The sequence below is a fragment of the Caloenas nicobarica genome, chromosome 1, assembly GCF_036013445.1.
Source record: "Caloenas nicobarica isolate bCalNic1 chromosome 1, bCalNic1.hap1, whole genome shotgun sequence".
Lineage (NCBI taxonomy): Eukaryota > Metazoa > Chordata > Aves > Columbiformes > Columbidae > Caloenas > Caloenas nicobarica.
The window spans coordinates 89,583,445-89,607,500 of record NC_088245.1 but is presented as its reverse complement, the minus strand read 5'-3'; the positions used below and the strand labels follow the sequence as shown (position 1 = coordinate 89,607,500).

Below are 24,056 nucleotides of genomic sequence, written 5' to 3'. Positions count from 1 at the left end.
TCTGTTGTCATCCTACTCCCTGCAAGTGACTTTTTAATCTATGAGCCACCTCCATCAAATTTGTAAGAAGTGTAGAATACTGAAAAGAATAATGTCTAAAAAGCTTTCTGAATATCCACAGCTGGAGACAACAGACCAGATTAGAGTCTCCCCTGAGGAGAAAACACAGAGCCACAACAACTCAGCCATCCAGTGCACTTCCTGCACACATCCCCACTAGCAGCAGTCTGTACTCTTTCTGGCCAGCTGACAGGGTCACAGAGGAGGCTGAAGCAAGGTTAAACAAAAAAAGTAGAGCACAGAGGACACCAGTCTTCATTAGTTCTGCTGCTGTGGATTTTTTTTTCCACTTTGGTGCAGCTATGTAATATCTTCCTGGTACAACTAAAATAGCAGGAGCTTAAGGGCAAATGTGACCTTATATTATCTGTTTCAATGCTATTTTTCCTTCTCATTTTTTTTCTCTCCTTCCTACATATGTTCCTTCTCTCTCCGTCTGTTTTCTCCCCGCTTCTGTTTCAAGTCACTTAAGTTAGAAAAGAGTGTTGCACTGCTTCATCAGCCTCTTTTACAAACTCCCACCCATCAGCTCCTCTATCTGCCTGTACTTCCTCTATTCTGTGTTCGCTTGTAAAAAATGGTAATTCATTGGTCACCAAATACATTTTTATTCAGCTACCAGAAAAAACTTCTTCCTGCTTCCCCATACAACAGTCTGTCTGAATTCTTCCAGCAGCTGAGACAGGGCAGTGTAATCAGATATCCATCAAAATAAAATTCATACAAGTTACCTTTCCAGTCTTTGTGCCAAGCAGCAGCACATTTTGCTTCCTGCAACGAAGCACAGAACTGGTACCTGCAGGCCAAAGCACAGGGAATGCCACTATCTGCTACTCAGCTATAATACATATTTAAACCTGTGCTAAGCCCATGTACTGTATTGCCCTGGCAGCCTGCAAGCTGGTGAGACCTGACTGTCACGCAGGCGCCGCGCTCTCCTCTCTTCAGGCAGCACTCACAACACACCCACTGGGATAACACAGCAGGAGCAATCAGGCAACCAGTATTTTTCACAAAGCTACCCTCATCTTAAAACAGAATTGCAGCCAAGGAGGACTACAGGTCCCAGCATGCAATGATATTTTCTACTCAGCAACACGCTCAGGAGTGCAACTGGGGCGAGAATTTTGTCATACTGCATCGCTACTGAAAATGAGGCTAACCTCAGTCTCCTCTTTCTGTCTGCAAGTTAGGTGAAGAAGACTGCTGAAAAAAACCTACTAAAAAGTACCTGAGATCTATCATACGTATTTACTTCAGAATAACTTGGGTGCTTTAAGTCCACATCCTCTTTAAAACTAAAGAGTTCTGAATGAGAGGCAGGGAGGATTTGATTTTTTAATACAATGAAACTAGTAATTTTTTAAATTTCAAGTTTAAATTTAAGAAAAGAAACAAGTTAAGTATCACAACAGCACTTTACAAATCCATTCCCAGCTGACACTTCGAGAAAGCAGTAGATTCTTCTCTAATCCACTTTCCTTTCTTTAGCATCAGTATCAAGAGTCTGAACAAGAGGAATATCATCTCCTGTGTACCTGGGTGCTCTAAACTGACACATATTATATAATAATTAGCAACACGAAATTGCTTTTAACTGCTTCATACAGCAAAGAGAGCTCTGCCAGGCAGAGGATATGAGTTTTCTCTCAACAATTTCCAAAAGTTACATGAGCTATCAGCAGGGGGTTCACATCAACAAAGGAACAGCTCAAGCTTGAGATGGAATCGAGCCAGAATTGCAGTCATCTCCCAATAACTCATCTCAAAAGAAAAAACATCCTAATTACGAACTGGTCTAAATTTAGAATTAATTAGAAAATGAGGTACAATATTGCGGTTTCAGACAAGCTTTTTTTAAGTGACAGTTAAACTGGCATTTTCAGCTCATGCCTATATTTTGCAGCTTTTACGAAGATGTATCTCCAAATGGAAAAATTGTCCATTTCTTACTTTAAAGACTATTTTTAAACTCAAATTTAATTCCAAAAATTCATTTCAAATAAGCATATAAAGGAAAAAAATACCCTTATTTCAGTTATACAGTCATACTGGGGCACAAGAGAAATAGAGGGCTGCAGCAGAGGTGTTTTCAAATGGTGAAAGAAAAACCTGCTTTAAGGAGGTATCAGTCTTGAGGACACATATTCAAACTCTAATCTTGTAATCACTTGGCTGGTTATACTTATATGACTTTTCTCAGATACACTCATCTTAGACAGCACAACAAAATGTAAGGATGGAATGGAGGTCACAACCAAAGAGATTTGGCATATCTCTGGCTTCTGAAAGATATCATTAAATAATACATTTTAGTATATTGAGTATGCTTCCAAGGCACCCAAGCCAACATAAATATGGACATCATGACCCTGCTCTCTGCCTTATGCTGGCAACACAGCTCATACAGTGTGGTGAACTGAATCCTGTTTAAAACAAACAAAACCCCCCTAAAGTAAGCAGCTATATATTGAAATAACTAATGGCATGATCGCCATTTCTCTTGCAAGGGAAGGGATGAAGGTATACATTCAAGAGTCAGGCTGGACTGCAGGAGCCTCAATTTGGATGAGCTTAAAATTCTGAACGAACACAGTCATCCGCTCATCCTCCAGCCTACTGGCAGTCTAAAGCCCCTATAGATCCAGGTGTGAATGTGTTATCCCATGATCTCACACTCTGAAAAAAAACCAAACTCCAAGGCTTTATTTCCCTTATTCTCTCTCGCGTTTAAGAAACATTTCGGGTAAACAATGCTGCAGAACATTAAGACACCAGATGCACATGGAACAGCAGTTTTCATAAGTAGAGGTCTCAGAGTAGTTTGATATTTATATTCTTAAAATAGCCATCAGCTATGTTACAAGCCACAGCGAAGATGGGAGGGATTACAGTACAAAATATAACTGGTTATAGCTTTACTGAGCAGGGAAACAAAGAGAACAAACAGGCTAGGAAAACACATCTATCTCCAAGCATGCCCTGGAAGCATAGGGCTTCTTCAGGTTTTGTATCTCCACCCAAACACTAAGTGAACACTACCATTATCTAGTGGCCATCAGGGCCATGGTGACCCAGAAGTCTACATTACAAAGACAGAGGGCTTTTGAGCAAACTACAAGCAAGAAATGAATGTCACAGCCCTCCCAGTCACCATGCCTACCCAGAGGTGCTCTATATATTCATTCCACTCATCTGGACACAGATGAGCACCAAATACAATTCCTGCTGTTCCTTGAGCTAAGTGAAGATCAACCACAAATGCCACAATCTCTGTCCAAAACAAATAAGCATGCATACATTCTTGAACTCAAACATATCCCAGACCTTTAACTCAAAGTCATTAACTAGAAGACATTTTCTAGCTATGGGAATCACTGCTTATTGCAGCCAAACACTGTCCATGGATTGTCATCCATAAACTAAAACCTGCAGCTTCTACCTACTCACCCCAGCTGTTGAGCTACATAGAATAGTCCTGACTGCCCTCCTAAATCCAAATCAGAAGTGCTCTGGAGGAAGAAAAATTGCTCAATTTTCTTATATGGCATGTCTGTCCCATACAGAACTGAGCAGGTACAAAGTATCCCATGATTTCACATGTACTCAGAGCATGTAATAAACCTCATCCCCGCAATGCTCAAGACTTAGTGTTTTACCCAGTGAGTCCATTTTATTCTCTTCTATTAGCCTATTGATTAGACCGTTGGCTTTCTCAATGGTGCAGACAGCAACATCCAGGGCAGAGAAACGTCCAGCAGGAACCATGCTTCCCATGTAGCCTTCAACTCTCACATCCACCTCCTGAAACAGCGCCTGTTTTCCAAGGACACAGAATGTCATGCCAAGGTTACAACCCTGAATTCTGACCAACACCTGCTGGAATCACATAAAAGGCTGCATCCTACAACCACAATTTATAGTACTTATAATGCAAATTAATCAGATTAAAGCCATAGCTCAGCCACATACTGCTACTTTTTTTTTTCCACTATCATTTTTTATTTCCAAAGCAGAAGCCACACAGAACACATTGCATGATAAAGCGTACATAAGTAAGAGACGGGGACCACATTTTCGTATAAAAACATTTACTATTAAGAAGGCTAGAGAACACACAGTGCAACAGTTTATAATACCAGTCGATTATGTGGAAAGAAGCCTTGCTGCTGAGAAATCCTGGGCAAAATCCAAAAGTAGAACCCCAAACACAAAGATGTCACATCTCCCACTGAAAGTCAAGAACTGCTTCCTTTCTTCCACGGCTTGTTACTGCCGTGCCAGCACTTCAGCACATTTCACGTTGCATTAACAAAAGGTACAAATGTTTGAACCAGCTGGGTAGGATACCATATGATTTCAAGTATGTGCAGCCACAACCAAACCTGAGGCCAGGAGTTGCAGAACACATCAGTAATCCTCCAGATTTACAAGATTAAAGCAAAAGCATGTCTCCGTTATCAATCACTACAAAGTAGTTTTGCACTCAGATTGTAGCATTTCCTAGCAATTTGCAAGGTTAAAATACCATCTCGGTTTAGTAACACCCAAAATGTCAGAAACAATAACAAAAATGGCTGGTTTTGTGTTTGTTTTCAGAAGTTGTTTTTACTTTGACATATTGGCTAGTGGAAAAAGTGTGTGATATGAAAAGTCTTTCAAGAAAAAAATATTTTTATTTTAAAAAGACTGTTCATACGGTAATTTTGCTTTTAAATAGCTGGGGTGAGGAAGCCAAGACATAATCACATTCTGTCAGAACAAATTTCCAGCAAAGTCAAAGTGAAACCAAAGGCACAAAATAATGGTGGAACACCCTAAGGAAAGCTAAAATATCCTTATATTCTTTCAGATTATGTTGACACCTTCTTATTGTAGTTTTTCAGATACAATCTCTAATTAGAAAATTGCTTTAAAGTTTGTATATTATAAAATCTGTGAATAAATGCAAGTAACAATGCCTTAAAAGTCAAAGCTGAAATAAAATATTTTAATCAACTCCTTAAAATTTTTCCAAGTTTCCCTTTTTGGTTAAAACTTTCATTTTTTAATCTCCAACTTATAACGAAAGCAAATTTTAAATTATCTACAAATCCTTTCTGAAACAACTCTGCAATTATTTTTTTTTCCTCAAATAAATGCAAAAACTCTAACTGTTAAAAAAATGTGACCCAACAACTACAACTCAAACATTTGTCCTCCTCGAATGCTACTTACCTGCAGATAACATTTTTTCTCCTTGGCCACGGAGACAAAGGGAAGGATGAGAAGAGCTTTCTTACGAGTCTCCAGGACTCGCTTCAAAATGAGCAATTCTGCAACAAGAGTCTTTCCAGCACTGGTAGGAGCTGAGGGGAAGGTTAAAAAAAAAAAAAAGTTGTTGTGTTTGGGTTTTGGTGGGGTTTTTTAAATTAATTTTTAAAGATTTAAAAAAAAATATGAGAGTGCTCATCATAAACTAGCATAGAAAGCAGTTACCGCATAACTTGGAGCAGGGCTCTTCAACCACTCTCCCACAGCAACAACCCTGTTTGCAGTTAACCCCATAAAGGGTCAAGAAGACTGCAAATTATTTCTCTTCTAGTCTCCTCCATTGTACTGCCAAGGCTTGTGTTCTCATTTCTGTTCCGAAAGCAACAGCAGCTCAGAGGTCAGCAAGGGGGAAAAAACGCAAAGGAACAAACAGAAAAAACACGCAATACAGTCTCTCAGTTGGACAGAAGAGCTCAGCCACTGCCTTACTGACCTAGTCCATAAATATATCAACTCCTGCTGTTTGGTGAGCATTGCTGTTTGCCGTCTACCATCCACATAAAACCATGGAGGAGATGCCACATACCAGGGGCACCCAATATACCCACTACCCAGCAATCAGGCCCAAAGTCGTCTGGAACCAAGTAAATACAACTCAAATCCAAGTCTAAGAAAATCACCCGCCCCTCTTCTAAGCCCTTCATTCTCCCAGTGCTGTTTTAGTACTTTCTTCCCATGGAGAGCAGACACGCAAGCTATCATTTCCCACAGATTTCTGGTCCACCAGTCCTACTTCTCCTTCTGCACCCAGCCCCCCCATACACTAGGAGAAGAGAAATGATAAAGGGACTGAAAAAATTCAATAGTAAATAAAATTTTCAAAGGTATTTATATGTAACATTTCTGTTATCATTCAGTTCCTGGTTGACATAGCCTGTAATAAAAAAAGAGAGTCTCATCATTAACTGACTAATTATCAGTTTCTAAAGGACAATTAACAGAGAAAGTGGGGAAAAATGTCTCTCCTCCCATCTGAAAAGGAGTCCATCAAGCCAGGTCTGAGGTACAGCAATGGGACAGGTCTTAATGGAGTCTCTTCACAAAAAAAGAGGAACTTGACCTTTTTATCTGCCAGAACAGCACCCTTCAGCACCAATGTGTTCTTGTAAATGGCACTGGGAAAGTTAGGGGGGACTGGTTTTGTCAGATGTTTGCATACCTGAGTAAACTAGGTTCTTCCCTTCCAGAACTTGTCCAAGCATTAGGCATTCTGCTTGCCATTCAAACATCTGTACTACTCCCAGGCTGTGGTATTTCTCCAGAACTGCTTTGGGAAGACCCCAGCTTGCAAGGAGCAACTTGTCTGCTTGGTCTTCAGGAACATTTACCCGCTGATATTGCCCTTTCGGAGGAGAAAATAACAAAATTAAGAAGTCAAGTATCATCCTTCAATCTGAGGTCACTTGGGTTATATACCTAGAAGTCAAACTTCTCTACAAGCTCCTGTATGATGAGAAAAGGTAACAAGAAACTATCTTCCTAATATTTTTCAATATTTCCTACGGATGTTTCACCATACTTCTTATCTCCTGACATCATCCAGCCATTACTAAATACATACTCAGAGTTTCAGCACTGATTAATGTAACAGCATTACAATGTATTTGCCATGTCATCCTTATCCAAACTGTTTCCTTTTTAAATTCTTTCTATAGAGGCTTCAGTAATCCCCACAGATCACAGAACTGCCCAGTCTTTTTTCTTGATTAATAAATGAATCAAAAAACCAACATAAACCAAAAAAGCAGCTCAAACTACTCTGCACATTCAGCTTATAAACACCAATTAGTATCTTCACATTTCCAGTTTCTCTAGCTTAATTAAGTTCCTTGCTGCTTATTTCTTTATAGCACTAAATAATTTTGTGCCAGCTACAGATATTGCCTCCTCTCTTTTTCCAAATCATTAAGAAAGCTCAACCTTTTTGTCCCTTCCCTCATCTGAGACAGAAAGCATGTTTCTGATCCACAGCAGTCTCCCCTATCACCCATGACTACACAGTTCCCATACAGTCAAATCAGGATGAAAAGTAATTTTGTGTACTGACTCTACTGCATGATGGTACCTCAAGCTTCTTTCCTAATGTTAAAACCAATGAACTACATGTAAAAGACAGATTGAGTTAAGGATTACGTGATTCTGCTGTTTGAAGAACATTTGTAGATTAGCATTGAACGTGAGTTTGAAAACTTGTGCCTTAGGGCTCCTTAAAGATCTATGTACAGAAATATACCACTACGCTAACCTCTTTTTTGCCTACTAGAAAAATGCTAAGAAATAGTCAAAATGAGGAAGATACACATTGTTGGTTAAAAGCACGGGGCATTAGATTTCTCTGAAAGAAAACTCTTCCAGAATGTGGGGCCAGTTGGGCACAGGAGTGCTGCTTACTGAATCATCTTTGAGGAGTTGTCCTGTGGAAATATGTACATTGCCTGGCTCAGCTCCATTTGCAGGAGCTGACAGACTGTATCTTGCAGAACAGAATCACGCCAGGGAAAAGATGTGACATGACTGGAGAAGAGGCCAAGAGATGTAAATGTTTTAAAGAGTTACAAAAAAAATTGTGGAAGAGATAGTGACAAGATGTTATGTAAATATCTTGATTTCAGATGTTATGTACATCTTGATGCAGCATACATCTTCATATCTCTCTTGATTCAAGAGTACAGTAAGCTGGTAAAATGTATTACCTCTAGAAGTATCACTTTAAGTAGTCCTGGCTGACAGCAGGACCACTTCATATGACATTTTGCCACAAGATGTTTATGTAACACAAGATGTTTATATAATATCGTGTAAATACAGGCAGGATGTCATATTAAAAAGCCTACTACACTTATCTGCATTTGCAGGTATCAGAGCACCAACCAGGACCACTTAAAACGATGCCTCTAGATACAATACATTTTATCAGCTTACTGTATTCTTGAATCAATTTAATAACATACGTAAACCTTGCCTCACACACCAAATACAGACTATACTGATTGTTGTATTATGGGAGCACCTAGAGGCCAAATCGAGAGCAAGGCCCACTGTCAAATGACATCCGATGAAACGAGCCCGACTTCAGAAGTGTGCATAGAACGCGCATTTTCTTACCTTCCTCAGCTAAACAGTGAACAGGGCAGGCGGACCCTTCGATGCGGTATTTGGTTCGCTACCGCCCTCGTTAACATACGCACTGCCCTCAAGGGAGAAAGGCACGGGCGAAGCGCCGGTGCTCCCGCCGCAGGGCAGCGAGCCGTCCCGGGCGCAAACGCCCCTCACCCCGGGCCCGGAGAGGCTCAGAGGGTCCCCAACCCCGCGCAGCACCGCCCCGGGCCCGCCCGGTCCCACCGCCGGCGGGAGGCGCCTCAGCGCCGCGCTGCCTCCCGGGACAGCGGCCCGCGGGCCGAGACGGGCAGCCCCGCTCCCCCGACCCCGGCACACCCCGACCCCCGCGCTGCGCTGCGCTGCGCTGCAGGCCCGAGAGAACGGAAGGGAGGGGAGGGCGGCGCCCTCCTGCGCCGGTACCTGCCGAGCCGGTGCCGGGGCTCCCGCTGCCGCGCAGGGAGAGATCGAGGCCGGGCGGGGGGCTCAGCACAGCCCGGCAGGGAGCGGCGGGGCCGAGCGGGGCCACCCTCCCCGCGCCGCGGGAGGCGGCCGGGCCGCCCGAGCTGCCGCTGCGGAGCCCCGCGGCCGAGGCTGCGGCGACGCCGTTTGGGGTGACGGCGCCATCTTCCCGCCGCGCCATTCAAATCCCAGCACCGCCCCGCGCGGCGCAGTACGCGGCTGCGCGGCCCGGAGCGGCCGCTGGGCGGCTCTGCGGCCCCGTGCGGCGGGGCAGCTGCCCGGCAATGGCCGCCTCCGTGCGCTCGGGGTGCGGAGGGTGGGCCCGCAGCAAATTGGGTCTCCACGGCACCCCCGCACGCCCATGTAACTTAAAACTCTTCGGGGGTCGCTACATCTGTACGGTGAAAGTGATGGCGCTAACTCGCTTTTTACACTAATTACAGTTCTTAATTAATATTCTTTCCCAACACGGGACTAGCTTTCCAAGTGCCACACTCACCTTTCCGACAAAGCATTTGTATTAAATAAAATGCCAAGACAGCATCTGAACTGCTAAAACAGTCATCCAAATCACAGGCTACTAGTTGTCTTTGTAAAAATAAGCAGCACTCAAGAGTATGTTATTCATGTTGTGCAGGTGAAAGACAGAGGTAATAAAGAAGTGCTGCAGGATGTGGAAGATGAAAATCAGCAAGACAAAGGTCAACAAGAGAATCCATCTCTGACCACCCTTTCCCACAAAAACCCTCAGTGTCACTCTGAGAACCACCAAATCTGACTTTTACATTGGGTCTCAGAATTTAGGTTCCTGCCCTGTTGGGTTTAAAGGTTCTGCTTCAACAAGAGAGCCACAAGCACGCAGGCTCATAGAGCTTCTTAATCCTTGCATTAAGACAGACTGATAGACAGGGAACAGCACAAAGGACAAACAGCCCTGCTTTCTGGTTTTAATGGCTCATCTAGCCAAAATAACCTCTTAAGATTCTAAAAGAGTAGGACTAGTTTTATCTCTCAGTGAGATATCAGAAGCAGTTCTGTGAAAATTCTGCAATACCCCAAAAATGCAAGTGTTTGTCCATCACCTGCAGAAGTGCTAAGAAGCATGATACACCAACAGTTAACAACAGAGGGGAAAATTAAGGCTTTTATAAATTGCTTTTAATCTCAATTTAAGAAAACATACTAATCTTTCAAGAAGTATCAACACCTAAGAGTGAACATTCAAAGTGGTTCCAGTAGCACGAACATATGCAGTATTATTTCCTTCTGTTCCTCAGGTGTATCCACTCTCCACACTCCAACTTTTTCTCCATGTTTCTCCATCTCTGCGGAGAAATGGATCACAGCATGGGAGGCTGAATTCATGCAAAGCAATGCCAGTGCTCATAATCTCAAGCACTTACACAGACACCCTCTCTGAAGCACCCGAGCCCCATGTCCCCCAGCTTCTCTTCTCACAGGAACAGGTGACTGGCCCAGAAACACTGGGAAAACAGCTGGTGGTAAAAATGACCAGGGAGTCAGGTGTAGAAGCGACAACCTTCTTTCCACTAGCCTTCCTTTGCAACAGCCTAAAGCTTCTGTACCCATCTTTGTTCTGTCTAATTAATTTCTGGCTCACGAGGATGAGCACGTGCTCTCATTCCTGTCATTAAAGCAATCTCTCAAGATTAAATGGAAGCAAAATCCTTTAAGAATACGGCTGTCATTTCAGATAATTACATTGGCATCAGTGTAAGGAATGGTCTAATGGAACAGTCAACATAGCTAAATCCTCTTTCAACCAAGCAGCTGAAAGACCTTATTTTGTCATTAAAACAAAGTTTACAAATCCAGATGCTAATAGTAGGTTCTTCTATGTTTCAAAGCCCAAGCACCAGAAAAGTACAACACACATTTTTTTTTCTAAAGCAATTATTTTAATGAACTCACACTTAGAGGATGTACCCATCTTGCTACTATACAGACTGAAGGTTAAATGCATTAAAGGGAAGAGAGGCATACTTAAACCCTCACTTGAAGACTCCTTGCTGCAGAAAACAATTCCCACAGCAGACTAACCATTTTCCACATTAGTATTGAAAAAATATTGAAGAAAATATTTCAGTAAAGATTTCTACTTAGTAACAATATATAATTCTATTGCACCAGAAAAAAAAGACCAGAATAAGTACTGTTGATATTTGAAACAGTCACAGCATAGACATATTTCACTTTAACGTATATAAAATCTATTACTTCCCCATCACTTCATGTCCACTGAAGTACACTTCAGGTACTACTTGCAGCTTTGAAAAAGCTATTTAAAATATTAAAAGGCTCTTCTATCTCCATTTTAGTCTTTTTTTTTTTTTAAGGGGAAAAAACATGTTTTGCTAACTGAAAATTTTAATCCATTAAAAATAATTTACAAAATTTGAGGATTGACTTACTTTAACAAAGTAGGAAAAAGGGCTAACTAGCAACCAGTCGAAGAATTTGGTTCCGCAAGTATGTGCACAGCTGGTTCATCAAGTCTCTGTTCTGTCCTTCAACCCAGTGCATTTCTACTAATACATCATTTCCTTCTTTCTTCACATTCATTAAACACTTAAAGAGAAAACACCTACTAGCTTCTTTGGGACTTTGTTCTTTTTCTACTGTCAGATTGCTAGCTTCCTCTGAAGGGCAAGGTTCCTCCTTTGCATTACTGGAACCTTTGCCAAGTGATGTTTCTCCCTGCTTTGCTTCTGTCTCCTCCTCTTTCACGTGCTCACTGTATTCTTCTTTGGCAGCAGATTCTTCCATTAACTCGTCACCTGTGGTCAAGTGGACATCCTCATCAGGTGCCATAAACCCCACTTCAGAGTCTTCAGTCTTTGGGTTTTCACAGCCCAAATTGTTGCCCTCCCTCTTCTTGCTGGTTTTTTCCTCTTCCATTGCTTGCAGAATACCTTCAGAAGCTCGAGGAAGTTCTTGTAATTGCCTTACTTTCTCTCGTTTCTTTCTCCTCAAATGAATCCAGGAGTTTTCAATGGCAGTCACAAAAAGGCTAACTTCATCTTTTCCACAGGGAACACGTTTATGCTGAACCTATTGCAGAATACAGCAGAACTTCATCCTTGTCCTCTCACAGTTATGTTTTCAAGTAGGATGTTGTTTTAACATATAATAATTAATACTGTACCTTCAGATCAGTGAGAATCTTCTCTACCCAGGCTCTAACCACAGCAATAGCTTCTACAGCATCCCAGCCCATAGCTGCAGCTTTGACAGATAACTCTTTGACTGTAGAAGCCAAGACCATAAATGTAATTGGCTTTCGGGGTTTTTCTAATTTTCTTCTCTTAGAAGGAGGTGACTAGCAGAAGAAAGAAAAAAAAATTACAAAGCTATGCAGTATTAGTGGGATGGCTTTTGTACTCAGAAGACATGGAGATTAAGAGTACAAAGTAAGCCACTAAACAGTCATTGACATGGACTGTGTTTCACTCAATTCCAAAGAGTTTTAGATTAAAAATAGCTAACAGGATCATATACTTCATGCTAGCCTGATGGACAGAGGGAGTTTATCCTCAGATGTCAGGCAAAAAGATTCATCAGTTCCTTCAAACTATTATATTAGCTCTCTGTGAGCTGAGAAAGTGCAGCTGCTCTTGGGAATAGAGGTTAAGTGCTAACATCCACACTTTGATCCAAGTTCACTGAAGGTTTACTTGCATCTTCTACAAGGTTGGTTAGTCTACACCTATCTTCAAGTATACATACATCTGGATGCAAAAAAGCAATTGGCTCGCATTATTTAAGGTGAACAAGCTACACTTACATTCATATAGGCAAGTCTGTGTTAGACATGTTCATATCTATCTGGTAACAGAATCTATATGGTAAGTTAAAAACAAGTTATCAGAGGCAAGCTTAAATTTCAAATCTAGCCCCAAAGTTAGCAATTTAGTAGTATTAAAAATACGCTATTTGAAGTATGTTACAAGTGACCCTTATTTTCACTGAAACTCACAGGAAGCTCCTACACAGGCTTCTTTTTTCCTCCCTAAACACAGGTCATTTGTTAATCACACATAACAACTGCTAACAGACTGGCAGCCAGCTAAGAAATCCCATGGTCCGTACAGCCCAGTGCATCCAATGTGCCAGTCTTAAGAACAGTTTATTCCGCAGTAGTTATAGCTCATTATGCCTTTCCTCAGAGGCACAGACAATCACAAGCAAACCAGAATTAAGCTACTTACAGGTACTTGTACATCATCATAGAAACTCCATGCCAGTGCCCATCTCATGGTGCGTCCTTGACAGAATTCAGTATGAGTAACTTTAGGAACCTATGCAAAGAAGCAATACAAAACTTTGTTTCGTATTAATAAACACTATTGTTTTACCGCACACATTTTCAAATTTTAAAAAATTACAAAGTTAGCATAGAGTTATTTTCTCTGACAGAAATAGATTCTTTCTGACATGGCTCATGGATGTCAGGGCCACTTGAAGCTGGTCAGTGCCAAGCCTGGTACCACTGCTCAGGATTTCCTATCTCTGTTCTGCCATGTCTGTGCCCCTTCAGAGCTTCGAGTTCAGCAACACACAACACAACCTTTTTTGTGCAGCGATCCAGCACACGTAGAGCACACATCTGCATTCTGATTCTACAAAAAGCACATCCTTTCTTCTTGTTCAGAACCTGCTCCTCTTCCATATTTGATTACTGAACCCATTGCTGTAGCATAGGAACACAGTACAAAGGTGACTAAAAGTTGGGAAACCAAACCACTCACCTGTCTGCAGGTGGCAGAAACACGTGCAGAAACACTTTTCTATATTTGCCCCAACAAATCAAATCTGAATTTAACACGGCCGTTAAATTTAAAATTCAGATGTTAGTGTTGTCTAGTCCTTCCACATATGGATGATGCAAGGCATCTATGTATGGTATGGAGAAAGTGCTAAATGATAGCAAGGATAAATATCAGCCATCTGACCTCACTCCGAATTATCATCAGCTCCAGAGCATAAGCCCCAGGTCCACACAGGAGGAGAGGAGGAAGAAAAAAAAAAGCTCTATCTTAGAACTTTTCCCACCCTTCAATTCCTAATTCTATTGAATTTTACAGTAAATACAGCAAATATCAAGACAGTTTGAACAATTAGTAGACTTTCTGGAACTTTTATGCTGCATCCTAACCTGAACCACAACACAGCATGTGCTTGGTTAAAATTAACATGTTCCCAGCTCTTATACAACAGAGATTACAAACCTGAACAAAATGAATTTGGTAATTTCCAGAAAACTACAAAAGGTAACCTCAGCTTTTCTGTGCAAGGTTCGCAAGGATTTCTCTACCTTTACTAAGACTGAGGTGCAACAGTTCAAGTATAGGGAAAAAAGTCAGATACTTGAAATTTCGTGCCTAGCTCAGTATCTGCTTTTGGCAGCAAGTTTACGGATTCCCTATGGTCTGTAGTTCATCTTTCTGGGAATTGATTTCACCATGCATTCTCTTTCCTTCCACTCTCCACCACACACAAGGACAGATCTCACAATAATTTTCTTTGTATGGCAATTAGAGAAGACTATGCTTCCTCCACAAAGCCATAAAAAAGTTATTTGCACAGCCTTCTTGCATAAGAATTGTAGCACAAGGTTCAATTTTATTCCATGGTGCCAGAATTGAACACAAACAAAACAATACTATAACTTAAATATTGATACAATTTCTTTTATCAACCGCATTGCTAGATCTCATGTTAGCTAAAAGGAAAGAAAACTAGATTATTTTTTTTTTTTACAACAGCCCTGTTAAGGCTATTTTACAGCAGAAACCCTGTATGTTCTAGAAAGGACAAAGACGTGCTTCTACATGTGATAAAGACAAAATCTGTAGACAACATGTCCTACTTACCTATCAGCTTTGAATCTACCATAACTAAATCTCAACAGTTTTGAGTGCTTCCCTAAAAAAGAATTGCAGTTTCTTCTTGAAAAAAAAACCTCAGTAAAATAATTCAATAATAATTACCCACATGCATCAGAACACAGCATATATCGTACAGAACACATACAGGATATACATGGACATGTATAAACCTACCCCCTGGATTCGAAGTTCCTCTTTCAATGGTGCTAAACTGCATTTCTTCCCCAACATGCAACTGTACCATCTGCAAAGAACACATGAACAAAGCATTTTACAAATGCAGATCAACTGAAAATGGCAACTACCAGAAATAACTACTTGGATCAAAACCTACAAGAACTATAGATTTAAAAACAAAACAACAGCGACAAAAAAAATCACACTCTTAAACAGAGTGCCTAGGACACAGCACAACATAAATTAGAACGGAAGACCCAATGACAGACAGGACAGGGGAATCTTTTCAAGTTTTTAGGAAATACATTAAGACTACTATTGAAACCGCACCTAAACAACCAAGAATCTTATTCAAAGAGAGACTTTAGTTATGTGGAAGACGTCACCCCTTACCATAATTTGTTTCAGTTTCTCTGCTTTCTTTGGAGAATGGATCAGAATAAAAAGGAATATTCAACTATTGACAAGCATTTGTGCCTCAGAAGCCGACATACTGACTACCACTTCTGCTCATTTGTAATTCATTATCCAGGTTTCCATCAGCTAACCCGTATTTCATGAAGAAACAAACAAGGGCAAAAAAGGACAGAAATTTATTTTCCCACTTCTGATGAAGCTTATCCTTCTACCCAGCTCCACATCTTCAATATCTCCAAACATTACAGCTCTGTTCTTCATCCAAGTTACTATTCCAGGTCTACAACCCCCTCTTCCATACTTTCTTGACGACTGGATCCAAAAAGTTTATTCATAAATATAGTGTATTAACGTATGAAAATTAGAGTTCCCAGTTATCAAGGGAGTTTCCTCAAGAGTATGCATCTAAAACAAAGGCAAGCACTTTAAGTTGCTCAGATATACAAATTAAATATACTTAAACTAAAAAAAAAAAAAAAAAGTATTACCAATGGTGTTAAGGGACAATTCTTTAAATTTACTTCTTGCATAATGCAATATACAGAATTTCAGGCAGCAGTATGTAAATGACAGGCCAAAATTTCTGGCAAAACTAAAACACACTTCTTTCCCAAAATTAAAAAATATGGAACCTGCAACTCCTAACTGAAGTAAGTCAAGATAACCTACTGGCCAAGGGAGTCTCTGTCTACTAACAGTTCATCACTCATACCCTTTGGTAGAGTTGCCCAACCTTATCTCTCACAAAACAGGAAACAGTATTTTCAGCAAACTGTTATTTCTGCAAGAGGTTCTCCAAGGTATTTTATTCAAAAACATGAACTGAACTATTTCTACCCCCCAAACATATAGAGCTTATTTTTCCTAAATGTGATACACAGCATGTGGGTATGTTCTATGCCTTATGCTACCAATTTATCAGATCAAGAGATACCCTCATCTCTCTTAGAAGAGCCAAGAGGAGCAATATAGGAATGATGAACATCGGTAAGTTCTCTATTACATTTGCCACCCTTCTCAAGGTCCTTATCAAGAGAAAGTTTCCTGTGGATCTACATACACCATGTGGAAGCAGAAACAATGTTGCGATTGCATTTTCAGGAAACTTCAAAACACCAGTCACTTCCTTACCTGCACCCTCACCTAAAACTTGTGTTCTATGTTAGTGATGAGTTTATTAAGGTCACACAGAAGGTGAAGATGGACATCTGCTTAATTTTTTTTTCCTCCCCTCACCTATTGGATCACTGACTAAATTCAGAACAACTGTTTCAGCTTATATTTAGTTTTGAAAAAATCACTACATTTTAGACACAATTAAGAGCATACACACTTAAAAACCGGTTTACATCAAGTAGCCTACAATAGCATTATACCTACAAACTTTGACAGGAATGCCAACCATTTCCCAGTGTCCTTGCTGGCACAAACAAGATTGCTAAAAAGTGTCAGAAGTTTAATTCTTCTGGCTTGTAACCACTTCTGAACACCAAAACCTCTATTTTATCACTCTGCCATACTATCTATCCCCTTTTTATACTTTATAAGATTTGAGAGGTGACAGAGAAAAGAATGACATTAAAAAAAACAAACCCACCATGTTTCAAGCTTTGCAAAATTGCAACCTCTGCAAACCTTCTCAACTTTTTTTCTTCAAAGCTCTACAAGACAGAAGCACTTCTAACAGAGCCAAATGCTGGTTTGCTTTGTCTTGTTTTTCCAAAAACTTTATATAGTCGTCATTTTTTTCAGGTCCATTACTAGAAAACAAACATTCTAAGGAAAAAATTTGGTATCAGATAGGTAAAGAAGATATTCTAATGCAATGCTCTTCTTAGAAGGATCTAAACAAAACAAAACCGAAACACTTCTTGAACGTATAAAAGGCAAGCTGTATTTCCTCAACTTAGGGCACTGATTAAGCAGTGGTAACACAAAATAAAATTTTGGCAGCTATATTACAGAAGGATAATAAAAAAGCCCCAAACAAAACAAAAACCAAAGGAATCTTCCAGAAGAACTAGAGAAACCATGTACAGCATCTGGGGAGGCTAAGTCTGATAGTCAAAAAAATGAAGATGTGCCATCTCTTTACCTTGTTCAAAAGAAGGTCTCACTATAGTTTTTATTGCAGCTTATGGTCACCCAAGATAGCATTCAGTACAACAGTAACCTTCAATAGGCAAAGCTGCAAAATTCAGCCAGGAAAAGATAGAAGCTTTGAGGTAACAAACAGATAACTAGGCAATGTCATTAGTCCTTCCATCCCAGATGCCTTTGACACTGTCTTTAGCAAGTATGAGAGCTAATTCAGCTGCAAGGTACAAGTGTCAGTAGTATGGGGGGGGGGGTGCCTTCTGTTTTTAAATGCCTCCAACAATGAGTTGTAATTGTTTGATGCTCAGAAGCAACTAATTCTACAGAAACTGAGAGTAATTACTGATATGTATATAACACTAAACAAACCAAACAGGTATAACTGGACCAAAGTTACTTTCCTTACTTAAAATATCATTTTCACATGATTTCTGCCAAAGAAGCAGATAAAAATGCATTGTGTTTTGTTTTAATTGGAACAAAGCACTTACCGTAACCTCTTTTTAAGCTGTAGACTATCATGAATAATTCTTTTGACAAATTCTAGTTCTCCTCCCTCAGCCATTATTTCTGTGATCCCTCCTGTATTTACAGAACTGGGAGGGGGACGCCGTGGATTTCGAGAATTTACTCCCTGAATAGAAAAAAGAACATTTGAGATGAACATTTAATGAAATGTTAGCCTGCTTTGTACATGGCTTCCTGCCTCAATCTTTACTGGGTAGCAAGTGTCACCACCTCTAGTTATCCTCCCCTCATCAGAACAATTGATAATAGACAAAGATATGTTCAAAATAAGCACAACTGAGTGAATTCCCTAGAATCTCAAACCCAGGTAAGCTACTTGTCACACATCAGTATCCTGCTAATACAAAATACGTGGTAAGACAGGTTGGTTACATGCATCTACACAATTACAACCTATACTGTTTAATTTCAACACTTAAATTTTTTTTCTACTGCCCTATATTATAGAGTTAGGTTTCTGATTATATTTACTGGGTATTGCAAGAACGGTTCTGAGCTACATGATATTGCCTAAATCACTAAGGAAACAAGAAAGAGAGACAGTCACAATGCCAGAATCTAATTCCTTGGTATCGCTGCTACACAACAGGCTCTTTAGTTCACATTTACCAGCTGTCTACTTTCCAAACTAACTCTCTAAGATAGTAAGAACTTGTGAAAAAATTCTACAGGTCATCAGTTAAGTTTTTCAAAACTCCTTTGGGGCGGAGGGTGTGGAAGGAGAAGACTGAAATGCAATTTCATAATGATTTGGGATTTTCCACTCAACCTTCCCCAAGGGAACAGGTTAAATTGTTGCTACCCTCCCGCTCACCTAGCATTGAGGTACTTTCAACATTTAGGTTGTTAACTTACCTTTGCTTCCAATTGGTTGGCAAAAAAGGGGGGGTTGCACATGCAGAAATCATAAACAATCTCAGATTCTTCTTTCAGGGCATCCATTAGAAGAGTCTTCTGTGGTACCTTAACCACTAATAGCAAACGCATTTTGTCAGTAAGTAACTTCGTATTTTCTCTAGCATGCCATTTACATTTCGGTGTTTTGTGAAACAATACATTGTATCAGAACTGTACTTTCTAAACAATACTTTCTACCAAAAAAAAAAAATTAACCAACACTAGCAGCAAATAAAGACTTCGGGTTAAAGATTAGCATACAAACAGCTTGTATGTTTATATACAGTAGTAGAATTACATGAGTCTGTCTAAAACAATAGGAACTGCTAGAGTTATACTGAGGTCTCCGATGCAACTATAAATTCACTTTAAGGCCTTCCAAAAATTAACACAAGCATCAGTTGATCACCCCACAGGCTCCTCAGAGATAAAACAAATCCTAATCTAAACAATTTTTTTTAAGATATGGAATTCTGATATGTTATTCGAGAAAATACACTGTTTGGTCTTTCTAGAGTATAAAGCTAAGAAACAGAAAGACTAAAAGCTATCTTCACAGAAGATACACCACATCAAGGTTAGCTTCAAATCTAAACTTAGAATAATAAAACAGAATGAATGTGTTAGCAATACTATGTAAAGTTACTTAGAAGGTGACAACAAAGAACTTGTTAAACTACACTGTTTAACTGCTAAGCCACATTTGACCTACACAGCTAGCTGTTTAATTCATAGTATGTAATTCTACTTGGAAATAAGAAAGTAAATAAAACCAACAGGAAGGAAAAAATGTAATAATCTTGTTGTGGAACAATTCTAAATTACCTTGAAAGCAGTTTGAAAACTTCAAGAGTCCAAGTTTTTAAAAATTTCTTAACTTACCTTTACATGCAGGGTACTCATTTTTTAAATTTTTAATTATTTTTTTAAATACCAGCAGACAAGTTCTGGCTATCACCCCATTCCAGTAAAACAGATGCACAACTAAGAACACCGTGTGATTTTTTTTAGCATTTACAAGCAATCCCCAAGCTTACCAGTTTCTATTTTGTACATATAGGAGAAATTACCTTTGGAAGAAAGTTACTGCAAACAGCATTTCATTTTCAAACAAATAAACATTACTATTTATTTCCTCTGGGAGGAAAGAAGCTGTGATGCAATTAGTAAACCACTGCCACATTACTGCTGTTTATATGATCATTGAATTTCTTTTTTTTCATTGAAGTTAGAAGAAAGAAGGCTATATCCAACAGGATCTCCAAATGAAGCTATCTGGCAAAAATTTCAAGATAAACTCTTAGAACATGACGAAAACTGTGGCTTTAAAAAAAAAAAAAAAAAACCACAAACACAGAGGTACAGAAAGATTTCTAGTATGACTGCAAAGTATCTTGCTAAACAAGTTCCTAGCTAAAGTAGAACACAGCTCTAGGTAAACAATTCAGGCCCAAGAGTTAAAAAGTGGTAGGGTGGTTCATATCCAGGCAGCGTCCGGCTACAGACACCACCAGTGGCACTCCCTCGCCCATGGAACTGGCCACCAGCAATCAATCACTTACTCCAGCTTTTCTCCTTTGGCACTACACCTTCGCATGAGGCACTTTCCTTTGCCACAGGCTTTTCCAGGATAGTGAAACACCACCACACCACTAAAAGTTCTATGATGGAAGCAGTAACAGAAACTGTTGTTGTTCTCCACATCAAGTCCTGGCTCTTCAAGATTGACAGGGAGGATGGACCAGGACAACAACATTTTCATAAAAATGATGCTTCCAAATTCCAGCAGAACTAAAGTTGTTATTTCAGAGCTGAATAATGGACCTGCTTTTTAGTATACTGAGTTCCTACATGAAATTTTCCAAGCTCATCCACAGACCAAGTCTGGCACACTGCTACTATTCCAACAGGCGTTGTTGGGACCTTATTCAGGAATGAGGATGAAGGACACTCTCTGAACAAGATATGTATATATGTGGCAGTATCAGGCAAATTATCTGAGGAGAGCACTCCAGGTCTCCTAGCAGCAGAAACAGCTTGAACTCTAAGAAATACTTCAGTAACAGACAAAGAATACGGAAAGAGGAAAAAAATAAACAACAAGGTGAGGTTTAATTTTCAGATTTTCATAATCCACACATCCCATCTCAGACAAGTTTTCTGGCTTAAGGATACACGGACCTTAGTAAACATTCTGCTTCAGTAAAAACAATTGAGCACGTGTTCGGCAGAAATACAGATTCTGATATGCCACTGAACACGGCAAAAATACATTACAACATTTGTATGCTACTAATTATCATACCTTTTATAAGATCAGACAAGTTATTCTGTTCCACATTCTTCTTGGCATAATTGAAGCACATATCATCCACTTCTGTTGCAAGAAAATACCAACCATTTAAAGTTGCTCCAAGTAATGGGTATATGCAAGATGCCCCCGTCCCTGCAGAAGTGAAGAGCCATGAGAAAGGCAAAACGAGTCTCTGGTGTTATACACAGTGTGGCTGATAACTACGTACTTTTTACAACAAAAAGAACTAATTTCAAGAAAACATTGATTACTGATCATGTTCTACTCAGTTCCTTAACGAACTTCCTTTTCTTAATTTGAAATACAGCATTGTCAAATATGCACTTTTAATAAAATAAATGATTTAATAATCTGGAATAAATTTTCTAGTAAATTATCAACTTCTTTTTAAGCAATTTATTTCTATATGATAGTGAGTAATTTATATAGTGAAAGCTAAATATATTCTGGTTTTACTAAAAAAAAAAAAATCCCTATCACAAATGTACTTTTCTTCTGCACTTTTCTATTATCTACCACAAATAATTTACTTTGATGCATACAGCAGCCAAAAAAAAACCCCAACAGTCGGTTCCATGAGACTGTCTTTCCCTGATGCCCAAAATTATCAAAGAAACAGAGATGCCAATTAAGAGATCTAAAAAGACCAAGACAAAAACAAACTGAAGATTTTGCAATATTTGGAGGACTTAAAGGATTTCTCTCTTCTACCAGTCACCTATTGTGCTGAAGTTCATTGAAATAGTTTTCAAAAATGCAACCTAATATCGAATGCATAGAAGATGGCCAACGAGTTTAAAATTTATTAAAGGAAAGCAGCTTTGCACACACCATATGATGATACAAACCTTGTATCCATCACAAACACAGGTAAAAATACAAGCCAAAAATTCCATTAAAAAAAATAATCACACTAGCAAACATCAAGGAAACAGTAATATAAAGACTGGCATGGTAACCAAGATCATTGAACTGAAGCCTTGAGGAAATCAGTAACTTTAAAGTTTTAATGTCAAGCATTAAAACATAAGTCAAAAAAGAAATTCCGTCTTCTCTGAATGTCATTATTAGTTTACTTCACCACAAAACAATCTTCAAAAACAAGCCTTTGAAATCGTGAAGGAAGATTCTATTGACAAATAAAAGATGTGAACTAAATTCAAATGTACCATCACAGGTACTTTCTAAATAATTCATACAGAATCACCAAAAATTTGAAATCCAAATGCCAATTTTATTATCTATATGTGAGATACAATTTCTTGCTCCTACAGAGCTTGCCTATTTTATTTCTAATGGAAACCAAATTATGTGCATCAGTATACATCTTAAAAATTCACATCTCTACTGAATAATTGTTTATATTAATCTGCTGCTTAATCCAGATATTGTCCAGATATTATCCGATACTCTGGGTACTGAAACTGAACAAACTGCACTGGATTATATCATCCATCTGCAGATGCTTAATTCAGTTTAAAAAATATTTTGTTTTCAACAATAAACAGGAAACCTTTAACCATGTACAACCAAAATGCAGGTTTGCTAGTATTTGGCCTAGTTTCCAATTAAGCCTCTTTTACAATTTAGCTTATGAAAACTGCTGCACTAAAAAAAAAAAAAAATTAAAAAAAAAAATCAAAGTTTAAAAAAGCTAGATCGTTCATCTGTCAAATACACCTGAAACAACAGGAAAAATGTCATTAACAGGAACGTGAGAAAATATTGTTATGCAACTCACCAACTCTCTCATGCGGACATTCAGAAGCACAATTAATAGACTGCTAATATAATTCATTAGTTAGAAGACTAAGAAAAAACACCATCTTTTTTTAAATTCCTTTAGGATGGCATTTTTGCCTGCATTACTAGCAGCATAATTCTTGCATATCCACAAAGTTAAACTCAATAGAGTTTAATAGAGTTTAATAGAGTTCAAGGCTATAAAAAGACAAATAATTGCCAGCTATGGCCATTCTTCTGTTTGTGCAGAGAAATCTTATCCACAAGAAGCCAAATGAAACACCAGTGGAAGCAGATTGCACGGTTCACAGCATGCACAGTTCAGATTTTTGTTTCTCAAACTTCGTGTTTCTCTACAGATGCATAACAAATTTTACCAGCTAGTTTCACTGATAGCAAATAACAAATTACAAATTTTGCTTTTCCAAGTACCTATGTCAATGCCTCGCCTGAGCACTTGCTTGTCGCCATCCTGGTGACCGATGAGATCCTCCACCCAGTGGATGTAGTTCAGCCTCAAGGGAACGGTAGGAATAAGCCTTTCCAAAGGGATGTCAATCGTAAGGCCAAAATCCTCCTTCAGGAGGGTGCACGTCAGAGCTCTCACCGCCTCAGGGTCCTTGAAATTCAGGCTGAAAAGGTACAAGCAGCGGTTACTGGTACCCTCTCGCTCGCCACACCCCGGGGGCGGACACACACACACGGCTGTCGGTAGGCGGCGGGAGCAGCTCCACAGCCCCCGGTCGCGGCCTGGCCCGGCCTACGCCGCCCTCTGCCTCTCCCGCCGCCCCGCCAACGGCCGCCGCGCGGGCCCTACCTCACCCTGCCGGTGAGGGTGGTCTGCACGTGCTGCTGGAACTCGGGGTACTTGGCGGCCAGGTAGGCGAAGTCGGGCGGTTTGTCCTTGTAGCGGTTGCGCGCGTGCATGGACTTGTTGAGGGCCATGGCGGGCGGTGAGGGGGAAACCGCCGGCAGCGCGGGGCGGGTTAACGGCCTGACGCCGCCACCAACCGACACACCGGCGGCCAACGCCGCCGCCCGCC

The 24,056-nt window shown here is 39.9% G+C and overlaps 2 protein-coding genes across 2 annotated transcripts in view; both read right to left on the bottom strand.

Moving 5' to 3' along the window:
• Nucleotides 1-9,112, bottom strand: part of POLQ (DNA polymerase theta) — a 55,208-nt gene extending 46,096 nt beyond the window's left edge. Inside the window, exons 1-4 of the mRNA XM_065646733.1 lie at nt 8,893-9,112; nt 6,533-6,715; nt 5,278-5,408; nt 3,720-3,876 (exon numbers count right to left, since the gene is read on the bottom strand). Coding sequence (XP_065502805.1) covers nt 3,720-3,876; nt 5,278-5,408; nt 6,533-6,715; nt 8,893-9,112 — 691 coding nt within the window. The remainder of the gene's footprint in view (nt 1-3,719; nt 3,877-5,277; nt 5,409-6,532; nt 6,716-8,892) is intronic.
• A 1,728-nt stretch (nt 9,113-10,840) lies between these two features.
• On the bottom strand, nt 10,841-24,056 carry METTL16 (methyltransferase 16, RNA N6-adenosine). Its single transcript, XM_065647340.1, has 9 exons — nt 23,831-24,056; nt 23,446-23,645; nt 21,262-21,402; nt 18,915-19,030; nt 18,023-18,165; nt 15,015-15,084; nt 13,161-13,250; nt 12,098-12,271; nt 10,841-12,003 (listed from the first exon to the last, which is right to left on the bottom strand). The coding sequence occupies exons 1-9, from the start codon at nt 23,956-23,958 to the stop codon at nt 11,386-11,388; spliced, it is 1,680 nt and encodes a 559-aa protein (XP_065503412.1). The 5' UTR covers nt 23,959-24,056; the 3' UTR covers nt 10,841-11,385.